This window comes from Ornithorhynchus anatinus, chromosome 17 (assembly GCF_004115215.2).
Source record: "Ornithorhynchus anatinus isolate Pmale09 chromosome 17, mOrnAna1.pri.v4, whole genome shotgun sequence".
In the NCBI taxonomy this organism is placed as follows: Eukaryota; Metazoa; Chordata; class Mammalia; order Monotremata; family Ornithorhynchidae; genus Ornithorhynchus; species Ornithorhynchus anatinus.
The window spans coordinates 5,426,615-5,447,273 of record NC_041744.1 but is presented as its reverse complement, the minus strand read 5'-3'; the positions used below and the strand labels follow the sequence as shown (position 1 = coordinate 5,447,273).

General features: G+C 65.9%; 2 protein-coding genes across 4 annotated transcripts in view; one reads left to right on the top strand and one right to left on the bottom strand.

Annotated features, from left to right (window-relative positions):
• Positions 1-4,699: 4,699 nt before the first annotated feature.
• Positions 4,700-9,368, top strand: HIC1 (HIC ZBTB transcriptional repressor 1). Of its 3 annotated transcripts, none has more exons than XM_029081681.2 (2): positions 4,700-4,765; positions 6,713-9,368. In XM_029081681.2, the coding sequence occupies exon 2, from the start codon at positions 6,733-6,735 to the stop codon at positions 9,049-9,051; it is 2,319 nt and encodes a 772-aa protein (XP_028937514.1). In that variant the 5' UTR covers positions 4,700-4,765; positions 6,713-6,732; the 3' UTR covers positions 9,052-9,368. The 3 variants fall into 3 exon arrangements, with proteins under 3 accessions (XP_028937514.1, XP_028937513.1, XP_028937512.1); XM_029081680.2 differs by lacking the exon at positions 4,700-4,765 and adding an exon at positions 5,132-5,207; XM_029081679.2 differs by lacking the exon at positions 4,700-4,765 and adding an exon at positions 5,834-6,071.
• Positions 9,369-12,170: 2,802 nt separating this feature from the next.
• Positions 12,171-20,659, bottom strand: part of SMG6 (SMG6 nonsense mediated mRNA decay factor) — a 173,624-nt gene continuing 165,135 nt past the window's right edge. Inside the window, exons 17-19 of the mRNA XM_029082026.2 lie at positions 18,929-19,140; positions 18,420-18,501; positions 12,171-12,449 (exon numbers count right to left, since the gene is read on the bottom strand). Of these exons, the coding sequence (XP_028937859.1) occupies positions 12,319-12,449; positions 18,420-18,501; positions 18,929-19,140 (425 nt within the window). The 3' untranslated portion in view covers positions 12,171-12,318. The remainder of the gene's footprint in view (positions 12,450-18,419; positions 18,502-18,928; positions 19,141-20,659) is intronic.

Genomic DNA, 20,659 nt, shown 5'->3' with positions numbered 1-20,659 from the left:
AGACCCCCATCTCAAGGCCGGGGGTGGGGTGGGCGGGATGGGGCCATGATGGGCGGGGGGGGGGGGGTGTGCACGGCGGCCCGGCGGCGGGGAGGGGTCGCCGTGGGCGGGAAGGCCCGGTGGGGGTCTCCGGAGACCTTGGGGAAGGCGGTGAGGCCCGGAGGCCGGGCCCGGGACGAGAGGGGGGCACCGTGGCAGAAGAGCAAGTCATGGAGGGCATGGGCCAGCAGCCCTTCCTCCGGGAAGTCCTCTGGGACTGGTGACCCCCTCCCCCCCGCCCCCAGAACCCCCATTCCTCTCGGCTCGGCCCAGCGCCCTCCCCCGAGGTGAGGAGGGGGGTCCCCCGCCCCACAGCCATCTGGCGCTCGGCCCGAGCGGAACCCGGCTCCCCCGCCCCCCACCCTCAACCCTTCGTCGCTCGGTGCTCCCCGGTGACTCAGTCGGTGCCCCCGATCGTGGCACCGGTTGGGGGAGGCAGAGGAGGACAACCCCCCCCCCCCCCCGCTTCCTCCATCCTCTCGCCCCCCAAGCTCCGGGGCTGGTTGCCAGGTTCCCCAAGGCCTCAGGGAAACAAGATCCGTACAAACCTCATCGGTTGCCATGGCGACGATTCCCCCCCATCCCGCTCTGCCGGGAGAGTGAGGACGGGAGGCTGGAGGGGGGCGGGGGTCGCGGCCAATCGAAGGGAGGGGGAGGCGGGAGGGACGTCGGGGCCCCTCGCCCTCCCCGTCTCCCCCTCCCCCCGCGGCCCGGGGGGTTGAGAGCCCGGGGGGCTTCCCGGCATAGGCGGCGCAGGGCGGCGGGCGGAGGGGGCCCTGAAGGCCCGGCCGGGAAGCTGGACCAGCTTTTGGGTCTGGGGGCGGGAGGGGGACCAGGGGGAGGGGGCGGGGGGGATGGTGGGGGCGGGGAGGGAGGCCCAGGGGCCCAGGGCCAGAAGCCGGGAAGGACAGGGGACCCGTGCGTGCGCATATGGGGGTGCATATACGTGCGTGTCCAAGACCTGCCAGGGGGCGGGCCGCCCCGTCCCTCGCCCATCGCGCGTGGGGCCCACAGCCCACCGGGACTTCGTGGCCAGAGCCCGGACCTGGGAGTCAGAGGGCGTGGGTTCCAATCCCGACTCCGCCACTTCTCTGCCTTGCGACGCTGGGCGAGCCGCTTGGCTTCACTGGGCCTCGGGGACCTCATTTGGAAAATGGGGATGAAGACCGGGAGCCCCACGCGGGACAGCCTGCTGACCTGGTATCTACCACAGCGCTCGGCACAGAGTAAGCGCTGCGCGAATACCACAATTACTATTATCCGACACCTCGTTCCTTCCCTTCCCCCGCCCGTTTCCCGCGGGGCAGCCGTGAAGCGTGGCCAACTCCGGGCGCCCAGCACCGACGTGCGAGGCGGTGTCTGTAACCGCACAGATGTGCTATTGCGGTTTTTGGAATTGGGGGGGGTCGGCGCCTGTGGGTGTGCGGGCATCCCCCCTCCCACCCCGCAGAACCGTTCGCTTCCCATCTTATTCGGGGCCGGGAAGACGAAGCCGGTGTGGTCGCCCGTGGGCCGGATGCCCATCTGCCCGTTAGCACCCAGGAGCCTACCCCGCCGGCCTGCGTTACTCGTACTGATGTCTGTCTCCCCTTAAGTAAACGCTTAACAAATATCATTATTATTATTATTATTATTATTATTATTATTATCTGGCTCTCGACTGTAGCATCAGCATCCCTCTACACTGCGAGCCCGTTGCGGGCAGGGATCGTCTCTCTTTATTGCTGTATTGCACTTTTCAACCGCTTAGAGAAGCCGCGTGGCTCGGTGGAAAGAGCCTGGGTTTGGGAGTCATTCGTTCAATCGTATTTATTGAGCGCTTACTATGCGCAGAGCACTGTACTAAGCGCTTGGAATGGACAATTCGGCAACAGAGACAAGAGTCAGAGGTCAGGGGTTCTAATGGCGGCTCCGCCACTCGTCAGCTGGGTGACTCGGGGCAAGTCGCTTCACTTCTCTGGGCCTCGGTGACCTTTTCTGTAAAATGGGGATTAAGGCTGTGCGTGGGACAACCTGATCCCCCAGCGTTTAGAACAGTGCTCGGCCCGCAGTAAGCGCTTAACGAATACCGTCATTATTCTTAGTAGTACAGTGCTCTGCACCCAGTGAGCGCTCGGTAAATACGATCGAATGAACGAATGAACGAGATGCCGCCCTGGTCCATCTGGGCGCGAAGGCCCGGGCCCAAGGGAGCCCGTGGGGAAAGGGGGTGCGGGTCTCCCCGCAAGGGCCCCGCGTTCTCCCGGCTCGCTGGCCGGGAGGGGACCGGGCGAAAAGGGAGAAGCGGGAGCGACGCGGGAGTGAGAGACCGTGACAGGGGCGGGTAGTACGGTGCTCTGCACATAGGAAGCGCTCAATAAATACTACTGAATGAATAAATAGAGCTGGGGTGGGCCAGCCAACCGGGACTGCCAGCGGGGAAGGGGTGCGGGGCGGCAAAGTGGAAGAGTGGTGCTGTGTGTGTGTGTGTGTGTGTGTGTGTGTGTACACGTGCGCGCGTGTGCAAGGGGGGGACCTGCTCCCGTGTGACCGCCCCACCCTCGCCGTGTCCCCCTCCCCGCCCCCGGGGTTGCAATCCTCCTCCTCCTCCTCCTCCTCCTCCCCATCGCCCCTACTCCTTCCCTCCGTCCTACCCCCCTCCCCGCCCCACAGCAGTTCATTCATTCATTCAATAGCATTTATTGAGCGCTTACTCTGTGCAGAGCACTGGACTAAGCGCTTGGGAAGTACAAATCGGTAACAGATAGAGACGGCCCCTGCCCCTTGACGGACTTCCTGTACGTATATATGCATTCTATTTATTTTGTCTGTATAGCTATAATTCTGTTAATTCATACTGATGCACCTGATGCCTGTTTACTTGTTTGGAGAAGCAGCGTGGCTCTGTGGAAAGAGCCCGGGCTTGGGAGTCAGAGGTCACGGATTCGCATCCCGGCTCCGCCGCTTGTCAGCTGGGTGACTTTGGGCAAGTCACTTGTCAGCTGTGTGACTGTGGGCGAGTCACTTCACTTCTCGGTGCCTCAGTTCCCTCATCTGTAAAATGGGGATGAAGACTGGGAGCCCCACGTGGGGCAACCTGATTCCCCTGTGTCTACCCCCGCGCTTAGAACAGTGCTCGGCACATAGTAAGCGCATAACAAATACCAACATTATTATTAAGTCACTTCACTTCTCTGTGCCTCAGCGCCCTCACCTGTAAAGTGGGGATGAAGACTGTGAGCCCCACGTGGGACAATCCGATCACCGGCGCTCAGAACGGTGCTTCGCACATAGTGAGCGCTTAACGAACGCCCTCGTTATCATTGCTATTTTGATGTCTGCCGCCCCGCTTCTAGACTGTGAGTCCGTCGTTGGGCAGGGATTCTCTCTATCTGTTGGCGAACTGTACGTTGCAAGCGCCGAGTCCAGCGCTCTGCACACAGTAGGCGCTCGATAAATGCGATCGATTGAATGGATGGACGAATGAATGAATGAGCGGTCGATCAATACGACTGATGAATGAATAGGTAGCCGACGGGCTCAGGCCCCGGGGAGGGGGCGATGAGGGGCCCTGACGTGCGCGGCTGTGGGGGCGATTGGGGGCGGGGGGTGCAGTTCCATTCGTTCCTTCGATAGTATTTATGGAGCGCTTACTATGTGCAGAGCACTGTACTGAGCGCTTGGAACGTACAGTTCGGCAACAGATAGAGACCGTCCCTGCCCACTGACGGGCTTACAGTCTAATCGGGGGAGACGGACGGAGAGAAACAAGACAACTTAACCACGATAAATAGAATCAAGGGGTTGTATACCTCATTAACAAAATACCTAGGGTCATAAAACATAATAATAACGTTGGCATCTGTTAAGCGCTTACCGTGCGCAGAGCACTGTTCTCGGCGCCGGGGTCGATGCAAGGTCATCGGGTCGCCCCACGTGAGGCTCACGGCTAATCCCCATTTTTCAGATGAGGCAACTGAGGCCCAGAGCAGAGTCGGGATTCGAACCCGTGGCCTCCGACTCCCAAGCCCGGGCTCAGTGTGGCTCAGTGGAAAGAGCCCGGGCTCGGCGGTCAGAGCTCCCGGGTTCGCATCCCGGCTCTGCCACTCGGCAGCTGCGCGGCTGTGGCCAAGTCACCTCTCTGGGCCTCAGTTGCCTCATCTGTCAAATGGGGATGAAGCCTGGGAGCCTCACGGGGGGGGGGGGGGGGGGCGGGGCGACCCGATGACCTGGTATCGACCCCGGCGCTTAGAAGAGTGGTCTGCACATAGGAAGCGCTTAACAAATGCCAACGTTATTCTGTCCACGGAGCCTCGCTGCTCAGTGCCCTGCGTGTGCCGGGGCGCAGGGGTGGTGCGGGCCCGGTGACCCCCGACCCGACCCGGCCCGGCCCGGCCCGAGCCGTTCCTCCCTCCCGCCCCCGGGCCGGTCCCGGGCCGGTCCCGGGCCGGTTCTCCCCGGCTGCAGGGCGCGACGGCGGCCGCCAGGTGGCGCCCCCCGCGCAGGCTGGGGGTCCGGGCCCGGGTCCAGGTCGCCGCCGCCGCCGCCGCCGCCGCCAGATAAGAGTGTGCGGAGCGGGCGGCGGGGCTGAGACGCGGCCGGGACGCGGGGCGGACGGACCCAGCGGCCCCCCCGGCCCCCCCCCCCGGCCCCCCGCCCCATCCATCCCACCGGCGGGCGCAGCGCGGGCCCCTCTCCACCTGGACCCGCCGGCAGCCGGGCCCGCGGATTCCGACATGCCCCCCAGGTGGGTGCCGGGGCCGGGCCGCCGTCCGGGTCGGGCCACCCCGGCTCGGGCCTCGGGCGCCGCCTTCCCGGCTCGGCGGCGAGGCCGCATCCCCGCCCCGGGGAGGCCACCGGGGCCCCGCGGCTCGGGGCTGTCCGTCGGCCGGCCGGCCCGCCGCCCGGGTTCACCGGGGGGTCAACGGAACGGGGCCCGGGCTCGGCCCGCACATGAGCTGGGGGGGAGGGGGGCGGGACGGGACGGGTGGGGGGAGGAGGAGGAGGAGGAGGAGGAGGAAGGAGGAGGAGGAAAGGGGGCAGCGCCGGGCGGAGCTGGCAGTGGGAACTGACCTGGCACAGAGCGGCGCCTGGCAGCGGGGCGGGCGGGAGGGGCTGGGAAGAGAGCAGCCGCCGCCGCCGCCGCCGCCGCCCCGGGGAAGGGAGTCCGGGCAGAGCTGGGGCCGCAGGTAACGGGCCGGGGGATCCGAGGGATCCGGGGGGAATCCGCGGCGGGGATGGCGGGCCGGCGGGCCGGCGGCGGCGGCCGGTCCCGGGGCAGATGTCCCGCTTGGCGAGGGGCAGCGCCGTCCCTCCCGTCCCTCGCCGGGCTTCGGATGGGGCAGACGGAGGCCGAGGGGCCGCCGCCGGAGCCCGGGCCCGGCTGCCCCTCCGCTCCCTCTCCTCCTCCTCCTCTCGGGAGTTGAGGAAGTTTTCCCCGAGTTTTTAGGAGCGAGTCCGGCCGGGGAGCCCGCCGGGGCTGGGGCGGGCCGCGGGGCCCGGAGAGCCCGTTGAGGCGGCGATGCCGGGCGGGCCGCGCCGGGGGTCGGGCCCGCCGGGTCCCCGCCGTGCCCGGCCCGCTGCCCCCCTCCCTCCCCCGGGAGCCGCGTGGCTCCCCCCACCCCCCACCTGCTTCCTGCCCCGGCCTCCTGCCCCCATATAACGCCCTCCCCGCCCCAAGAGCCAGCCTTCGCGCTCTGCCCCGCGCCGCAGCCGCTCGGCTCCGGCCCCGGCCCCGGCCCCGGCCGGGCCCGCGGGGTCACCGCCGCCGCCTCCGGCCCGCCCCGCCCCGCCCCGCCGGCCGCGGCTCCCCCCGGCCCGCCGCTCCTCGCCCTCTCCCGAACCGGACTCCGAGTTCTCCCGGAGCCGACCCTTGGCGGCAAGTCGGATCTCTCTCTCTCCCCCGGCCCCGGCGAATTGGATGATTTCGTGGGGGTTTGTTTTTTTGCCTGTTTTCCTGGAACGGACCCTCTTTCACCAATCGGATCCCTCCCCGGCCCCGACCCCCGACTTGGATGCTATTTTTCCCGCAGAGGATCGTTTCCCCATTTCGGGTAACCGCTCCCCAGGCGGCCCGCTTTTTCCCCGTCGCAAGATTTCGCTCGGGAAAGGCGGATCCCCCTCGTCGGATTCGGGCCGCGGGCCTCCCGGTCGGGTCGGAGGGCCGGCCCGGCTCCCCCTCGCAGGCCCGATCGGGTCGGAGGGCCGGCCCGGCTCCCCCTCGCAGGCCCGGTCGGGTCGGAGGACCGGCCCGGCTCCCCCTCGCAGGCCCGGTCGGGTCGGAGGACCGGCCCGGCTCCCCCTCGCAGGCCCGGTCGGGTCGGAGGACCGGCCCGGCTCCCCCTCGCAGGCCCGGTCGGGTCGGAGGACCGGCCCGGCTCCCCCTCGCAGGCCCGGTCGGGTCGGAGGGCCGGTCCGGCTCCCCCTCGCAGGCCCGGGCCCGGCGCGGGGCGAGACGGGGGTTTCCCCCGTCCCGCACCGAGCACCCCGGGAGGCCGAGGGTGTCCCGTCTCCCCCCCCCCTCCCCAATCGGGGACTCCCCGCGAAGGCGGGGGGAGGAAGAAGGAGGGGAAGGAGGGAGGGAGGGGCCGAGGCCGGGGGGTGGGGTGGGGTGGGGGGGGGGTTCCCCGCCTCCCCCGGGCCCCCGCGGCCGAGGCCGGCGTCGGCGTCTATCGTGCGTGTTTGCGTCTCGCAGGTGGGAGCGCTGGGCAGACGATGCTGGACGCGATGGAGGCGCCGGGCCACTCGAGGCAGCTGCTCCTGCAGCTCAACAGCCAGCGGACCAAGGGCTTCCTCTGCGACGTGATCATCGTGGTGCAGAACGCGCTCTTCCGGGCCCACAAGAACGTGCTGGCCGCCAGCAGCGCCTACCTCAAGTCCCTGGTGGTGCACGACAACCTGCTCAACCTGGACCATGACATGGTCAGCCCCGCCGTGTTCCGCCTGGTGCTGGACTTCATCTACACGGGCCGCCTGGCCGACGGCGCGGACGGGGCGGCGGGGGCGGCCCCGGGCGCCGAGCCGGGGCTGGGCGCCGTGCTGGCCGCCGCCAGCTACCTGCAGATCCCGGACCTGGTGTCGCTGTGCAAGAAGCGGCTGAAGCGGCACGGCAAGTACTGTCACCTGCGGGGCGGCGGCGCGGGCGCCGGCGGGGGCTTCGCGGCCTACGGGCGTCCGGGCCGGGGCCTGCGCGCCGCCACGCCCGTCATCCAGGCCTGCTACCCGGGAGGGCCGCCCGCGGGGCCCCCGCCGCCCGGACCGGCCGACCCCGACCTGCCGCCGGCGCCCGGCGACCCGCCGCTCAACACGCACTGCGCCGAGCTGTACGCCTCGGGCCCGGGCCCGGCCCCGCCGCCCCCGGCGCTCTGCGCGCCCGACCGCCGCTGCTCCCCGCTCTGCGGCCTGGACCTGTCCAAGAAGAGCCCGCCGGGCCCCGACCGCCTGCACCCGGGGGAGCGGGACCGGGAGCGGGAGCGGGAGCGGGAGCCGCCGCCGCGCCACGACAGCCCCCCGGGGCCCGGGGCCTACAAGGAGCCGCCGCCGGGCTTGCCGCCGGGCCTGCCGCCCTTGCCCTTCCAGAAGCTGGAGGAGCCCGGCGGGCCGCCGGCGGATCCCTTCCGCGGGGGCGGGGGCGGGGGCGGGGGCGGCAGCCCCGACCCTCCCGGCCGCCCCGACGGCTCGGCGCTGCTCTACCGCTGGATGAAGCACGAGCCGGGGCTGGGCAGCTACGGGGACGAGCTGGGCCGGGAGCTGGGCCGGGAGCTGGGCCGGGAGCGGGGCGGCGGCGGGTCCCCGGGGGACCGCGGCGGCGGCGGCGGCGGGTCCCCCGGGGACGGCGTGGAGGCGGGCCCCGGCTCCCCCGGGGGGCCCCCGCCGCCGCCCCCGCCCCCCCCCCCGCAGCCCCCGCCCCCGCCCCCGCCCCCGCCGCCGCCGCCGCCGCGCTTCCCCGGGGGCCTGGACGGGCCCGGCGACGCCGACGACTACAAGAGCAGCAGCGAGGAGACGGGCAGCAGCGACGGGCCCAGCCCGGCCGGGGGCCACCTGGACCGCTACCACTGCGCCCACCTGGCCTACGGCGAGCCCGAGAGCTTCGGCGACAACCTGTACGTGTGCATCCCCTGCGGCAAGGGCTTCCCCAGCTCGGAGCAGCTGAACGCGCACGTGGAGGCCCACGTGGAGGAGGAGGAGGCGGCGCTGTACGGGCGCGGCGGCGAGGCGGCCGAGCCGGCGGGGGGCGGCGGGGCCGGGCCGGGGCCGCCCTTCGGGGTCGCCGGCGGGGGCGACAAGGCGGGGGGCCCCCCGGGGCTGGGCGAGCTGCTGCGGCCCTACCGCTGCGCCTCGTGCGACAAGAGCTACAAGGACCCGGCCACGCTGCGGCAGCACGAGAAGACCCACTGGCTGACGCGGCCCTACCCCTGCACCATCTGCGGCAAGAAGTTCACGCAGCGCGGCACCATGACCCGCCACATGCGCAGCCACCTGGGCCTCAAGCCCTTCGCCTGCGACGCCTGCGGGATGCGCTTCACCCGCCAGTACCGCCTCACCGAGCACATGCGCATCCACTCGGGCGAGAAGCCCTACGAGTGCCAGGTCTGCGGCGGCAAGTTCGCCCAGCAGCGCAACCTCATCAGCCACATGAAGATGCACGCCGTGGCCGGGGTCGGGGTCGGGGCCGGGGTCGGGGTCGGGGCCGGGGTGGGGCCCGGCGGGCCGGGGCTGGCCGCCCTGGGCGGGCCCGACGGCAAGGCCAAGCTGGACTTCCCGGACGGCGTCTACGCCGTGGCCCGCCTGACGGCCGAGCAGCTGGGCCTCAAGCAGCAGGACAAGGCGGCGGCGGCGGCCGAGCTGCTGGCCCAGACCACGCACTTCCTCCACGACCCCAAAGCGGCCCTCGAGAGCCTCTACCCGCTGGCCAAGTTCACGGCCGAGCAGCTGGGCCTCGGCCCCGACAAGGCGGCCGACGTCCTCGGCCAGACCGCCCACCTGGCCGGGGGCCCCGACGGCAGGACCATTGACCGCTTCTCCCCCACCTAGGGGAGCCGGGGAATGCACTGCACCCTCCCCTCTCCCCTTCCTCCTCCTCCTCCCGGGGGGAAGGAAGGAGGGCCCGAGCCCCGGCAGGGACAACCGCCGCCGCCGAAGACCCACCCCCCCCCCCCCCCCGCCCGCCCCGGAGGCCGCCCCCCCACCCTGCCTCCGGGCCTCCGGGATCCGACCAGGCCCCCCGCTAAGGGGGCCGCTTCGTGCCTTAGCCCGGGGAGCGGGGGAGAGCGGGACGGCGGCAGGGAAATTTCTATTTTTGATAAGAACAGCTTCGACCAAAGGAGACCCCCCCCCCCCGCCTCCCCCCCCTCCGCGATCCCCCCCCGCGCCCGGCTCCGCCCCGCGGTCTCCATCGCGCCGCTTCCTTTCCTGTGGCCTCTCCGCCCGGCCCTCGGCCCCCGCCGCCCTGGGGGGGGGGGGGGGTCTCCGGGACGCCCTGACCCCGACCCCCCGCTCCCGTCCTCACTGTGAATCGCCCCGGGGCCGGAGCGGCCGGGCCAGGCCGGTCCCGGGGTCCCGGCTCCCGCGGCCCGCCCGGGGACCGATAATGTGAAGTTCCTCATTTTGCACAAGTGGCACCGGCCCCCGTCCCGCGGGCAAGCGGAGCCCCGGGGGTCGCGGAGGCGAGGGGAGAAGCCCCCCCCCCCCCCCGGCCCTCCCGCCCCACTCCCTTCTTCTCCTCCTCCTCCTGGACCTCCTTCCTCCCCGCCGGGGTCCAGCCGGCCCCGGACGCCCGGGCCGCTATTTATTACATGCACCCGGGCGGTCCTCGGGGCCGGGCCCGGGCCGGGCCGGGGGCGCCGTATCTCTCTCCCTCCCCCCTCCCTCCCCACCCTTGTCTCGGGTTTGTATATTTCTTACTGTGTACACAGGCTCCACACGAGCCCTATCCATTTTCTATACTCGAACCAAACAGCAATAAAGCAGTAACCAAGGACGGGTCCGGCCTCGGACACTCTCTGCGCCCTCGGCTCGGGGCGGGCACGGGGTGGGCGGGAGATGGGGTCCACGTGCCCGGGGGCCCCCGAACCCGGGTCGGGCGGACCCTCCTCGCCCCGGGGCTCTGCCCGACCCCGAGCCGGCGATGGGCTCGGCGGGGAATCCCCCCTTCGCCGCCCCCGGCCCACCGGGCGCTGTCAGAAACAGAGGAGCGGGACTCCGGGAGGGTTCGGAACTAAAAATTTATTGAGAGAACGACAACGAAATGACCATCGTGGCAGACCCGGCTGGGCGGGGCATCCCGAGTCCGGCCCCCAGAGAGGGGCGAGATGGTACGATCTGGGGAAGGGGGGGTGGCTCGCGGACGCGGGGGTCCTTAGGGAGCAAACCGAAACGCCCTCGGACCCCCCCCCCCCCCCGGGTCCGGTTTCTCGGGCGGGAGCGGGGCCCCGGCACGTCCCCGCGGTTCGGTCCCGTTCGGTCCTCGCTCCGGTTCGCTCTGCCCCTGCGCGGTCTCTCCTTCCCCTGCGGACTGCTAGGGTCCTGCTGGCCTGCGGGTGGGGGAGGGCCCCGCGGCCCTCCCCCCGGCCCACCCCGGTCAACCCGCTGCCCCGGCCGGCCTCGTGTCCTCGGCTTTGGGCCGCCCGGACCCCTCCCTGAGTTCCGCGGAAGCAGCCGCCCCTCATCCGGGCAGGGTCGGAGGCCGGGGAGGAGGGGGTGGCATTCTCGTAAGGTCACAGAAGGCCGTCGCCATCCCTCCCTCACTCTCTCTCCTCCTCCGGTCCCGGCGGCCCCTAGGCCGCCCCCGGCCCCTCCGCCTTCCGGCTGGGGCGAGGGGACCTCCTGGAAGACGGAGCGGAGTTTACGAGAGGAAGCCGGGCCCGGAGGAGGCAGGCCCCGGCTGCGGCTCGGGCCCAGGACGCCGGCCGCTCCTCTTTCCTGCAGCTGGCGGCGAAGAAGCCGATGACCGGTGGGGCTCCACGGGCAGGACTTTCACGGGGGTCGGGGGCAGTCTTAGAGAATCGGGGAAAACCCGATCGCGGGCCTCTACATCCACCCCTACCCTGAGGGGTCTGCACAGCTACAGCCAATTTCTCCAGAAAGCTCAGGGCCTCTGGGAGTAGGCTGCTTCTCTGTCCCTCTGATCCGGAGGGAGGGAGGCTGGGAGGTCTGGGAAGAGAAGGGAGGGGAAAGGGAAAGATGACAAAAAGGGCTGGCGGGGAAGGGGGAGAGAGAGAGGGAGAGAAAGGGAAGAGAGGATGGGCAGTGAAGCTGGAGAAAGGGAGAAAGGGCTGAGGGATGAAAGAAGGGAGCGAGAGGAAAGAGAAGTGAGGGGAGGGGAGGATGTGGAAGTGACAAAAGTGGGAACAAGGGTGGGAACAAGGGGGGAACGGGGGTGACGGAAGGAAAGAGCAGAGGGGAGGTGGGAGGAGAGGAGTGGGGTGGTGAGGAGGAGGAGGAGGAGGAGGAGGAGGAGGAGGACTAGGAGGACTAGGAACAGGACGGTGGTAGTCATATGGCAGACGCTTGACAGGGCTAAACAACCTTTTCCTTGGGCTTCCCGGTGGATAACTTCCCTTCCCCTCCACCCCCCCCCCCCCCCCGTACCCTTATCCGCTGCCCAACCCAGCGGTCCCTCGGGAGGGAGGAAGCAAGCAGCGGAAAGCGGGCCTGACCCAGCCCGGTGGGGAGGCAGAAAAAGCTTAGCGGGACCAAGGCCGTGGGCAGGACAAGGTGTCCGCGACCGGGGGCGGGGGGGCGGGAGGGGAGGAGGAAGGAAAGGGGGCAGGGAACGAAGCTCAGGGGAGACGGAGAGGCCTCGGGCATCTCTCCGCAGCACAGCGAGGGGCATAACCTAGCCCCGGGTCAGACGGTGTACCACCCGTTTCCAATTTCACCTGCATCCTACTCGAGCCCCAACACACGGCACCTCCCCGAGGGCAGCCCCAAGGCCCTAGAGGGGGGAAGCTTTCTCCCCTGCCTGGCACGGGCGGACTCGGGGCGGGGGAGGGAGGGAGGCCGAGAGCGGGGCCGGGGCCCCGGCTCTGCGCGACCAGCAAACCTCCCTCCTAGACGATCCCTGCCGCCGGAGGAGAGGCCCGGCTCCGGGCCCGCCCCCGCGGGATGGCTCTGGCTGGGGCAGAGAGGCTCCCCCACAGCACGGCCGTGGCGGCGGGTTGAACGGGATGGTTTATTTTCTGGGAGGGGTTGGTGGCGAGGGGGCGCGGGCCCCTCCCACGCCGCACACTCTGTGCCCAGCGGCCTGACGCGGACGGTTCCAGCGGGGGTGGCTCCCCGGGGGAAGGGGGGGCGGCTACCTCACCCCACCTGCGCCCACTTGAGGAAGGCTGGGATGTCCCGCACCGGCACGTTGCGGGTCAGGGCCTTCACCCGCAGGTTCCGGTCGTCCGTCAGCAGCACCACCTCCCGCAGCAGCCGGATTGGTTCGTCTGGAAGGACAGGAACGAGGCGGGTGAGCGCGGGAGGGCGGCGGTGGGCAAGGGCGGCCCGGGGGGAGAGGACGGGGAGGGAGGCAGGCGGGCCGGCCTGGGGGGGTGCGGGAGGGTGAGTCGGTGCCAGGTTTGGGCGGGCGTCGGGGTGGTTTCTTGGGTTCTCTTCTGGGAGGGGGATTTGTGGCCGGCTGGCTGAGGGGGCTCATGCTCCCCAGGACCGCTGGCCGGGTTCGAACTGCTCTCTCGGTCTTCCCCCACCACCTCCGACCTCCTCTCCCTTGCTGCGAGATAGGGAAGTTGTGGGCACGGTGGGCAGGACATGGGGGCTGGAGCACTGCCCAGCTGGAAAGGGGCTGGGTGTCACTCCCGGAGGGCGCGGTCTGCCGGCATGTGCGTGTTCATTCATTCGCTCATTCATTCAAGTCGTCTGTCCATTCGAGGGCATTTACCGAGGGCCCACTGGCAGAGCACTGTACTAGGCACTTGGGAGAGTCCAATTAAAGGAAGAGACACCGTCCCTACCCTCGACAGGTTCACGACCGAATCGCGCCTGAGGGGCGGCCTTCTGCGTCGCCGGACCTAACTCCCCAGAGCCTCTGGGGCTACTGTGCCCGGAAGGCCATCTCCGGTCCAGCTCGGCTCACGCGTCGGGGGGCCGGGACAAGGGTGAGAGCGGGGCGTGACGGCCCAAACGGGGCTCGGTCCCGTCCGCTTCGCTTGCCCGCCTTCCTGTTGGGGTGGGGGGGGGATGGGGGGGCTCTGAGCCCCCCCCGCACCTTCAGCGGTTTGGATGCTCGCTTTGCTTCTGGGCCACTGGCCCGCGCACCCTGTTACCTCGTCTCCTGTTCCTTAGGCACTCGGCTGCCTTCCTCTCCCTTCTGGCGCTTAACCAGTACCATTAAAATAATATCTATGTATATAGGTTGATTCACTGATAGTCTATTCATCAGGGACTCGGGGGGCCCTCTTCCCCACCCCGTACCCTTCTGGCTCATGCCGGCAAGAGCCGCGGGAGAGAAAAGGCCCCGCTAATCCGGGGTCAGGAAGTCGGGCGAGGGAAGGGGAGGAGAACGATGGGGCTCCGGGGCCCTCCGGACAGAAAGCCCTCAACTGGCCCGGAGGGGTGAAGGGGGGAGATGGTGTCAGCCGAGGGGAGGTAACTGGGGTTCTGATCCTGCAAAGATCTGAGAACACCCCAACCAGCTCTAGGTCAAGGTGCTTCCTGCCGGAGGTCGGGCAGGCAGACACAGGAAATGACCTGCAGGGCGCACCTCCTCTTTGCCTGTCGGGGAAAAAGGTGCGTTGCCCACGCTCAGGTCTGAACTCCGTAGCTTCTGCCCAGCCAACTCGGAGGCAAAGTGGGGGACAGGCAAGGGCAGTTTCCCCTCTCCGGGAAAGGGGGGGGTGGAGGATGTGCCCCGTGGGTATGACGGGGGTGGAGGTACTGGGGTTTGGGAGGGAAAGAGCGTGTGTGAGTGGTTGAGTGGGGTGTGATGAGCAGGGGGCCACGTGTGAGAGACAGCAAGGAGCTGTACAAGTGTGATCAGAGGGGGATGAGGCAGTGGTGAGAGGGTGTGGATGCTGAAATCTTCTTAGCTCTGCAAGGCACCGATGGGGCTGCCGAAGAGTGATGCTCTCGGGGAGCCTCAGGGACGTAGGCCTCGCAGGCCTTCCTGGCCAGAGTCTGGGGCCCTGCCTCTCCGCCGCTCAGACCTGGGCCTCGGGTGAGTGGGTTTCCTGGCCGCCTGGCCCGGGGTGGCTTTGCGGCTGGGCTGCGGCAGGGCCAGAATAAGTAAGCCTGCCCAGACGGACAGACAGACAGACCGACCTTGGGACCCAGGCGGGGAGCGCCTTGGGGCCTGGGATGGCTGGCCAGGTCCAGAGTTGTTGGCAAGGGGGTGCGGAGGGGTTCCTGCGGAGAGTTTGAGCCATTTTTAACAATAAACATCCTCTGTTTTGACACTGGTAACTGCACTTTGTTAGAAACCAGAGGCTGTCATCTTGTCAGGCCCCATCCGCCATAATCCACATGATTTTAAAATTCAACATCGTTTACACGTAAACATTTGGTGACGGTTTCTCGGTGAATCTGACAAGTTAATCTGCTAAGAATTCCTACCGACAAATGGGGTTTGATTACTCCCGCGGCCGCTGATGTAATCCCATTTGGGATGGCCTTGCGGTGCCAGTGGGGTTGCGGTCGTGGTCGCCTTGGGTGGCAAGCCCGTCAGGGGTGCGCGCGGAGCAACGTGGCCCAGTGGATACAGCCGGGGCCTGCGACGCAGAAGGACCTGCGTTCTGATCCCGGCTCTGCCACGTGACCGCTGGGTGACCTAGGGAAAGCCACTTCACCTCTCTGGGCCTCAGTTACCTCATCTTTAAGACTGGGAGCCTCATGTGGGACAGGGACTGTGTCCAACCTGATTACCTTGTACCTACGCCGGTACTTAGCACAGTGTCTGGCGCATAGTAAGTGCATAAGAAATATCATAAAGAGCGAGGTGGTGGACGGGGGAGAGACAGACACACACACACACACGGGAGCCCACTGGCACCAAAGGGGTCATTTGGGTTGGAGGGTCAAGTCAGGCCTGACCTCCCAGCCCCAGGATTCTACCCCATGACCTGTGGGCAACCTGCCACGGACCTCCTCGCTGGGCAGCCTCCCCGGGGGCAGATGGGCAGAGCTCTGGCCTCCCCAGATGCTTTCCTATCACTCTGAATAAAACAGGTGTTCAGCAGGGGCTACGGTCTGGGAGACGGAAGGTCACGGCCTGAAATGCCTGCGTTGGGTCGGACGGGCTCTGAAACACTTCCTGGGAAGTGCTGGCGTGAACGCTGCGGGTGGGCAGCAACTCGCCGCTCCTAACTCCCCTGAGCAAGGAAGGAGCAGCTCCTGGCGGGTGGGGAGGGACTAAAGGAGCTGGCCGGCTGACAGGAGTCAGATGGGAACCAGCCTGGGCTGGCCTGCGGGGACTTCCTGCTATCCCGGGGGGCTAGCCTGAGCTCTGGGTTGGCGCACAAAAGCAAGGGGTCAGGCAAATTGTTGGGGAATGTCCTTATTCCTTGGGCAGAAGTCACAGGCTGGGAAAAGGTACCCACTTCTTGAACTTGAATTGTGAGTCCCACCTGGGACAGGGATTGTGATTTTCTTCTCTTTTAAATGGTTGTTAAGTGCTGACTATGTACTAAGCGCTGGGGTAGATACAAGTTAGTCAGGTTGGACACAGTCCATGTCCCCATACGGGACTCACAGTCTTAATCCCCATTTTACAGATGAGGAAACCGAGGCACAGAGAAGTGAAGTGGCTTGTCCAGGTCACACGGCAGACAAGTGGCGGAGGCGGGATTAGAACCCAGCTTCTTCTGACTCCCAGGCCTGTGCTCTATCCACTAGGCCACGCTGATTTGATTATAATGTACCTACCCCAGCACTTAATATGAAGCTCGGCATATAGTAAGTGCTTAACAAACAATTACCGCTATAATTATTATTATTATTATTAATAAAAACAGACAGGTCCGGGAGGAACTCGAGGGCCAGCCTCCTGGCAAGAACAGCCATGCCTCGTGACTGTGGCAATGACAGGGGCCGTATCCTGCCGAGTCCGCTATTTCGTACTTTCCCAAGCTCTCAGTACAGCGCTCTGCACACGCTAAGTGCTCAATAGATAGCATTGAGTGGGGACCCCTGGAGGGATCAAGGGAGTGGGAAGAGGAAGAACCAAAACCCAGCCAGGAACGGCTCTCGGGTGCTCACCGGAAGCGACAGATGGTAAAAGGGTTTTAGTCGAAAGAGCGAGTGGCCGCCCTGCACAAAAACCCGTGCGGAAGCCACAGGCCGATGGGGCCCACCAGGCCTGAAGGAAATTAGATGGACTCTAAAAGAAAAACCAGAGTGCAGGTCTGTAGTTTACTCAAAATGCAGGGCTGCCGGGTTAGCCCCCGCTGGGGCGCTGTTCAGGGTGGAGCGGGGCCGGGGAAGACGATACCGGCTGGAAACCTGCGGTGGGCTGATGGATTGTTTGGCCGGGACCGGCCCGCTCCCCGGACTGCGGGCGGAATGCCCAGGCCCCCAACCCAGACAGCTGGCACAGGCCTCCTTCACAGGAGACCTCCCGGAAAGGAGATGCCACCGTCTCCCCCGCTGACTCTCCTAAGGGTCTCATAAAGATATGGCAGGAAGTACCTGTTCTCTCTCCTACCTGTACTGTAAGCCCCACGTGGGGGCTGATTATCTCGTACCTGCCCTGACTGTGTGCAGCGCTTGGCAGATAGTAAGCACTTAACGAACACCACAATTACTGCTTTTGAATTTTGGGGGCCTCCCCGTCTCTGGACACTCCACCGATCACTTCAGAGAAACTCCAGCTTTGGCTGGAGAAGTTAACACTCGGAAAGGAGAAGGTGTCTACGGAGAGTGAGGGAAGCCAGAGGATGGGAAGATAACGGGCCGATGTGGGCGTCGTGACAGTGGGTAGCTCGGATTTGGCTGAGGAAGAAATGGGATCCCAGGCCACAGCCCTAAGGGAATCTAGGGAGCCAGGGAATGGAGAAATCCGGTCAGGACAGAGAGGTTGGAGGGAGGAGCAGGCCTCTAGAATGGGCGCAAGATTAATAACTGCGGTATTTGCTAAGGGCCTATTATGTGCCAGGCACTGTACTAAGCGCTGGGATGACACTGGACACTCCCGTCCCCTATAAATCAACACTGAAATATGGTGAAATAAAAAGTGAGGCCCCCGGAAGCGGAGAGGTGGAAGGTGGACAAACAGACCCTACCAACAAGTCGGTGGGAACAAGACTCTGGAGTTATTAGAGCACTGGTGAATTTGGATTGTGATTCTCAACTTGGGGGGTGACTGGAAATTCCCACTACGGAAGAAAAATGGCCCAGAGGGACCTCTGTGGGCAGAAGACAACAAGATGAGATTCGGCTTAGAAAGAGGGAAATCACCTGAAAACCTAGAGATCCCATGGATTGGCGCAAGTCCAGAAGCACTGATGGGAATACGTGTCTGGGGTGACAGTAAGGGGCGGGTGCCCTCAACGGGCAGGGTAGTTGGCAACATGAGAGGCCAGCGCTCTGTGGCGGGGCAGAACTTGGTGAAGTTCTCTGCAGGACTTAGGGCAGAGCTGAGCACTCAGTGCTCGCGCCGTAAAAAAGGGCAACGGGCTGAGGGCCGCCCCGACCATCTGACCCAGTCGAGAGCCTTTAGAGGGGAGCCCGAGGGAGCTGAGGGATACAGAGTAGGGAAGAATGCGTGAATCCGAACCGAGAAACCCCAGCAACGGTTGACAGTGTGGCCTGTGGGAGCAACCCCCAGGTGGAATGGTTGGGATCGGGAAGGAAAACTTGCATTAAATAGAGAAAATCTTGCCATCAGGGAGAACTGAATTTCCAAGCGAGGGAGATGGAGGGTGAGCTGTCCCAGGGAGGCCCTGGATGGACAAGGGCTACAGCATTCCTATTTCTCGACGTTTGCTCTGTGTCTGGCCCAGGCCCTCTGGCTGGGGCTTGGGGGAGTCCTGGGGGAGCCCAAGAGGAGCCCAGGGGGAGCAGGGAACTCCAGGGAGGCTCGGGTCTAGGCTGGGTATTCTCGGAGGCTCCCGTTTCCAGACTGACCTGCGATCATGGACTTATCAGGGGACGGGACTCTTACGACCCCAGCCGCCACCTGCCCCGACAGAAGTAAACTTTACAAAAGCCTGAATTTGTCTAGATGGACCCTGTTGAATTTTGGAAGGTTGCCAGACCTCCGTCTGTCCCCCGCCAGGTTTTCTAGGGCTCTCCCTCGTGCTGGGGAAATTAATCAGGGAAAAGGCAGTTTTGCAAAGCTTTCCCCTTTGATTTTCTCTCGCTCTCACCCCGAGACCTGCCGGGGGCAGCAGTAGCCAACCCGGAGAAGGGTTCAGGGCGGGGGAATAGCCAGGGGTTAGCGTCGAGCGATCAAAAGGCTTCGGTACCTTTGTTGGTGGGCATGAAGTCTTTGGCTTTATCTTTGCAGTAGTGCAGGCAGCAGGAGAGGATCAGGTCGTCGTTGTTTCCCTGTAGAAGAACAATGTTAGCTGGATTGGGGGAAGGGGTCGCCCGGGGCCCTGTGCCCTGCTGGGAGGGGTGCCGCCCCGTGGGACGAGGGGGTGCGCAGCGCCTCGGTAACTGACTCATGGAGGGGCCCTTCCCTCTAGGGGGAGGGTGGGAGATGACGGCCACGATCTAGTCAAGAGGGTGTTCTCTTCCTCCCATCTGATTCTGCTCCCCAGCCACATCCAGCCCGAGGTGAAAGCAGGCCCTCGCGTCCTCTCTCGTGAAGCGGAGAAGGTGGGGTCCCCTTCCACTTCTGGACTGGCTGCCCTCCTCCCGGGGGCCGCGACTCCCCCCTCTTCTCCCCGGGCTGATCCGGCAGGGCCCCGGTCTGTCCCCTGAATGGCACTCCCGCCCGGCCCCGGCCCCACCCCGCCCTCCCCGCTCACACCTGCTGGCCAGTGATGTCCTCGCTGCGGAAGGCGATGGACTCCAGTTCGTTGCCGCGGCTGGTCAGGGCCCGGAGGCAAGAGTCGCGGCTCTCGAAGCGCCGCTCCAGAAACTCGATGGACTTCCGGGCCTTCTCCTGCACCACACGGGCGTAGCCCCCGGCTCGGTGATCGGTCTCCTGCCCCTTGGCTAGGCCGTCCAGCTCGTTGATCACTGCGGGACAAAGAGCGAAAGCTAAAGAGACACCAGGGACAGCCATCGCCCCACGGGCCCACGCAGCACCTGGCCTCACACCTGGGCCCCTTCTCAGGTCCGAGGCTGAGCAAGGCCTCCCCCGGGCCCGGTCGGCTCACGGTTTTGGCTCTTTTCCCGCCGCTCTGTACTCCCCTTGCATAGGGTTCCCACCTCTCCCAGCCTTACAACCCGCTATAAGTTATAGAGCCCAGCCCTTGCCGAGATTCCCAGGAGGAGCAATGGCGGGGAGGGAGAGGGAGGTCAAGAGAACCGTGTCTGGACCTCTCACTGGACGGCGGTCAGTTCAGGAGAGCTAGGCTGCAGGCCCAGGATGGTTCCTGACCGTTGAGGCGCGCCCCTGCCCAAGTCCACAGGGCATCGTTATCTCTCCTTTATGCTGACCATCTGGCTCCTGCCTGGGCAATGCCGCTGGAACTGGTTCCTCCTACCTCAGCCCCTCCCCAGTCCCTCCTCCTCACCCGGGGGATTTCAGACCCTTCTCTGGGAGTAGTGTCTAAAGGTGGGGGAGGACAAACAGGCTTCCTTTCTCCTCTTTGGATAAGCACCAGAGCTGAAAAGCGTTCCCAAAAGATCAGGAGCTTTGGGGAGGAAGGGAAGACCTCCCCCTGGGCCAGGGGAGGGGCGCTCTGCCCTCGGCCAAGATCCGGTCAATGTTCTGGGACACAACCAGGCAGTATCCCAGGCAGCCCGGTCAGCCCTGCTCTGTTAGGTCACAACCGGCCCTTAGGGGAGGGGTCCCAGCTTTGGCTAAGTCCAGCTCACTCTGGCATAACACCTACCACAACAAGCGCCCGTGTGTGTGTGTGTGTGTGTGTGCGCGTATGTGAGGGCCGGGGGTGGGGGGAGAGAGGGAGAGAGAGAGAGAGAGAGAGAGTGCCTGCCTAGTGTGTCTCAGACATGGCTCCATTTCTGGTGAAGATTCTTTCCAAGATTCCAGCCAAAAGCCTGAGATCAAGTGGGAAATATGCACTCCTTGGGGGCTCCGGGAGAGGGTTTGGGGTCTGAGGCCTCTCCTCGGGGCTGTGATTCACGGGCCGGGGAGTCGGCATGAGCAGGCTGTTCCGCGGTAAGGCTGGCACTCACTGTCTGGATATTCAGAGGGATAGCCCCGTGAGTGTCCTCGGTGGGCGTGTGAGTGTCTGTGTGTGATCTTTGTGAGTATGGGCATACGGGGGCGGGGGGGAGAGAGAGAGAGAGACACACACACTCACACGCATGCACACATGCACTCAGCGCTGCTGTTCCAGCAACCTGAAGCTGCAATTTCCACACAATGCAAGACTGGGATTCAGAAGGAGGGGGAGCAGGGCAGCAAACGGAACATCAAACAGGAAAAGCTGGTATTCCATCCCAAAATCCGCTTTCCTGCTTCCAAACTAAACAGGCTTCAAAGGAGAGGCTTGTTTGTGCTTCTGCACCAGGCAGGGCTTCTCAATGCTGGGGTCAGGCTCGAGGAGCATGGAGCAGGTTAAAGAGC

Excerpts from the sequence above, each read along its gene's own strand:
- HIC1 (XM_029081679.2), top strand. The coding sequence starts at position 5,939 with ATGATTTCGTGGGGGTTTGTTTTTTTGCCTGTTTTCCTGGAACGGACC. Across the intron at positions 6,072-6,712 it reads GGATCGTTTCCCCATTTCGG|GTGGGAGCGCTGGGCAGACG; the intron begins GTAACCGCTCCC and ends TGCGTCTCGCAG.